General features: G+C 34.5%; 1 protein-coding gene across 1 annotated transcript in view; it reads left to right on the top strand.

Moving 5' to 3' along the window:
• Window positions 1-2,209: 2,209 nt before the first annotated feature.
• Window positions 2,210-3,909, top strand: part of LOC109378668 (olfactory receptor 4N5-like) — a 3,581-nt gene continuing 1,881 nt past the window's right edge. Inside the window, exon 1 of the mRNA XM_019634979.1 lies at window positions 2,210-2,264. Coding sequence (XP_019490524.1) covers window positions 2,210-2,264 — 55 coding nt within the window. The remainder of the gene's footprint in view (window positions 2,265-3,909) is intronic.

A 3,909-nucleotide genomic window follows, 5' to 3' on the forward strand; every position in this document is an offset into this window, starting at 1 on the left:
GAGGAAATCAGAAATCACAAGTCGAAAAGGGTAGGCTGGGTCTCAGAGACAAACTTCACTGACTTCACAATATTGCAAATCTCTTGGTTCCCATACTCAGCTGGCATGAGTTTCTTCTCTTGCATATGGTCCTAGCATACACCAATATAAGACTCAGAGTTAGGGATCTTAAAACAAGAAAGACTTACTTCACAAACCATTAAATCAGAAAAATTTACATGGGCCCTTCCTTGTACCTCCATGCGTTTTCACCCTGAAATGACTCAGATGTAATGGTCACCATCTTCTCTGGGATTACTTCCAGGGCAATGACAAAGGATATACTGACACAGTGTCAATTTATCATTTTTATTAGAATTTGTCCAATCATTGACTGTATCTTAGTTCAGTTTAAGTAGATATGAATTGACTACTAATAATCTCATTTGAACTTTATATCAACCTGTAGAGTAGAAATAGAGGATATATTATTTCTCCTTTATAGATGAAAAAAGTCATATTTTAAAAGACTAAATGACTTGCTTAAGGTTATAGTTACTGAATTGCAGAAATAGTAACTTAAATAAGATGACTAATTCCCAAACCAGGGCTCTTTCTATAACATTCATGACATTGTCTAAAACCTTAGAATGCTAAAGGAAAATAGAGGTTTCCATCATATAATTTAACTGTCCCATTTATTTGATAAGCAATTGGACGAAGATCTGTGCTTGAATGAAGTTTTATATAATCCTCAATTTTAGTATAAATCAAATATTTTTATGTTCTTCATCTTTATACACATTTTTCAAAAAATTGTTTTTCGTTTTTTTTGTTTAGTTGAGCCATCCTGCCACCTGTTGGCAGCTCAGCAGCAGCTCAGCTCAGGCATCAAACTGCTGTTGCACAGAGCTTGCACTCTTGAGCAAGCTCTTAATCAACTGAGACATTCGGCAGGCCCTACATTTTTCAAAATTTTGAGAACCATGTAACAGTATACTTAATAACTTAAAAATAGAATGAATATAGTACCAGAAACCACACTGTCCTTTTCAGACTTTCATGAACTATATTCATGTTGGCAGGGGTGGTATTAAGGAGATTTATTTTAAAGCTGAAAGATAAGTCACTTCATTTTATCAGAATGAGTTATAAAGAGACAATACATGTGAGAGAATATGAAATAACTAATGTGTGATTGAGATTGAGCAAATTTCAAAAAGGATAATATTCAGAAGGAAGGCTTAGCACTGAAGGTAAGCATTTTCTATCTGTAGATAATTTCATTGGAATGGAACACTTAGGAAAAATCTACAGTGTTCGCTCCACCATGGAATGAGAAAAACAGTTTATTGTCTCAGAATTCATAGAAAGACAGGCATTGAACATAATGAAGTAGAATATATGTAGAGAACAAAGTTGAAAAATATTTAAGACTAAAAGAATGTGGGCAAATGAGAGAAAGAAGGGAATGATAAGGAAGAGAGTAATGAGGAAGGAAAAGCAAAAGATATAATAAGGGAGGGAAACTGGAATCAAAGTAAAAAATAAAAGAAGCTAAATCAAAAGAACACACAAGGTGACATATAGATGATGTATTATAGAAATGTACACTTGAAACCTATATAATTTTACTAATCATTGTCACCCCCCAACGAATTTAATTAAAAAGAAAAAAAGCCAGATACTTAGCCTTACATCAGTTGCACATATTTGAAATTCACTGGCTTGTGAAAAAAAAGTAAAAAGAATAATTGAGAAAATGTCTGAAAATAGAATTAGCAGAAAGAGAATGGGAAAATATGAAAAATTAAAAAAGCAAGAGGCAATGAATAGGGAGAGATGAAAGAATGAGATGCGGGGAGGCAGGTCCCCAAACACCTGGCTTTAGGAGCTGGTAGTGGTTGGAATCTAGACATGCTCAGTGTTGCCAAATAGAACAAATATTACTAACAAAACAGATGCTGTGTGTCTGCACTCTGAGAAAGGGGAGGGATACAGGCACCCTCTCTACCTGTGCAACTTTAGTACTGGATGTGTCTTTATATCAATGTAAGTAACAAGGAAGGTTAGACATGAAAGCATCCAGGTCTCTATCTTAGCCTACACTGACAATACTTCTTTGCCATATCTTACTAGAACAAAAGGTTGTCCCTTTGAGAGCCATTGTTTTGGGCTTTTTTTTTTCTTTTCAGGAATAGTTTTGTAGAGAGTAATGTCCATCTGAGGCATGTGTTTCTTCAGCCTCTGTGATGAGCAGAATTTGAGAATCACCAGAACAGAAGGTACGTAAATGTGGATAGGAGAGAGAAAGGGGATTAAAGACATTAGTGGTCTGGGATTCCATCTGTTAGTAACAAGACAGGGGGTAGACATGGATGATAGAAAATAAAAGCAAAGGGAAAATGGGAGGGACTGTAACTCTCAGAGTGCTGCCTGTGTCTGGAATTGTCAACCCAAAGACACGTGAAATACCTGAGCACCTGGGGTGCACCACACGTAAGAATAGGTAATGGGAACCACGGTCTGACTTTCCTAAGAGCAGGTTTCTACAGGCACAGCGAGGAATGAGTGAGGAGGCCAGCAGGCGTCTAAGTGGGTGAAAGGCTGAAGGAAACTCCTAAGCCAATTTGAAGATCACCAAAGGTATTTCTTCTTATTTCAATTTGCTTCAACTCATTATGTATGTGTTTATATACGTGAATATGTATTTTTATGCATAAATATGTGCCCATGTGTTATAAATTCCGGTTCCATAATATTTGGCTGCTAAGCACAAATGTTACTAACCAAATAGAATACATGTTTTGGTGTTTCCTAATAGTTCACCTTAAAACACCAGTGTATTGCCTAAATTTCCTGTGAGTTCAGTATGGACTTTTAAAGTTTGATTATTCTTTATTCTTTCCTTCTTGTCTCTCTTCATAACTCTTCTTTCTATGGATGCTACCAATAATTTCTGTCTAATTTCAGTTGGAAATTTTTCCCTCTCCAGTCTTTCCCGCAACATTCAATAGTACTAAAATGTTTTTATTGAGACATAATTAACATATTATAAAATTTACCATTTAAAGTGTATAATTCAATGGCTTTAAGTGAGAAATTTCATACTCGTTAGCAGTCACTCCCAATCCCACACTTAGCCCTAGGCAACTGCTCTTCCATTTTCTATCTCTATAGATTTGCTTTGTCTGGACATTTTGCATAAATTGAATTATACACTATGTGGTCCTTTGTGACTGGCTTCATTCACATAGCATAATGTTTCTGAGGTTCATCCATGTTGTAGCATGTATCAGTACTTCATTCCTTTTTTATTGCTAAATTGTATTACATTGTATCAATAGCACTTTTGAAAAACAAGCATCTCATGTAATTAAAAATCAAGGGAAATTTGTTATATGTTACATTATGGTATTTTGTTATAATTAGCAATCTTTCATTTTTTAAATCATTAATTCCAACAGTCAAATGTGCAGATATGACAAAACCATATATGTGTATTTATTTATAGACTGTTTCCACTTTTTAGTAATCTAAAAATTAGGGGGAAAATCACAAATATAAAAAAATCTTAAGGCATAATTTATAATAATATATCGAGAAGGTCCACTACTTTTATGCACCCTAATGAATTACCTTGTGCATCCCCTGTGGTGAGCATACCCCTCTGGAGACCATTATATAGACTAAGTCTTAATTCAGGATGTCTCCAACATGAATACAATTCATATTTAGATAAGATTATTGCCCCAAAAAAGGAAATATTTACATAAGCAATATCATGATGAATTATTTAAGTGCTTAAATAAAATAACACCAATTGATGAGACACTAATTAAGAATATCCTAATCAGTTTAAACTGAGGAATTCACACCATTTTTTACTGCCACTCACTAATGAGAACAAAGAAGAAAACCTATTGCAAA

This window comes from Hipposideros armiger, unplaced genomic scaffold (genome assembly GCF_001890085.2).
Source record: "Hipposideros armiger isolate ML-2016 unplaced genomic scaffold, ASM189008v1 scaffold_2434, whole genome shotgun sequence".
Taxonomy (NCBI): domain Eukaryota; kingdom Metazoa; phylum Chordata; class Mammalia; order Chiroptera; family Hipposideridae; genus Hipposideros; species Hipposideros armiger.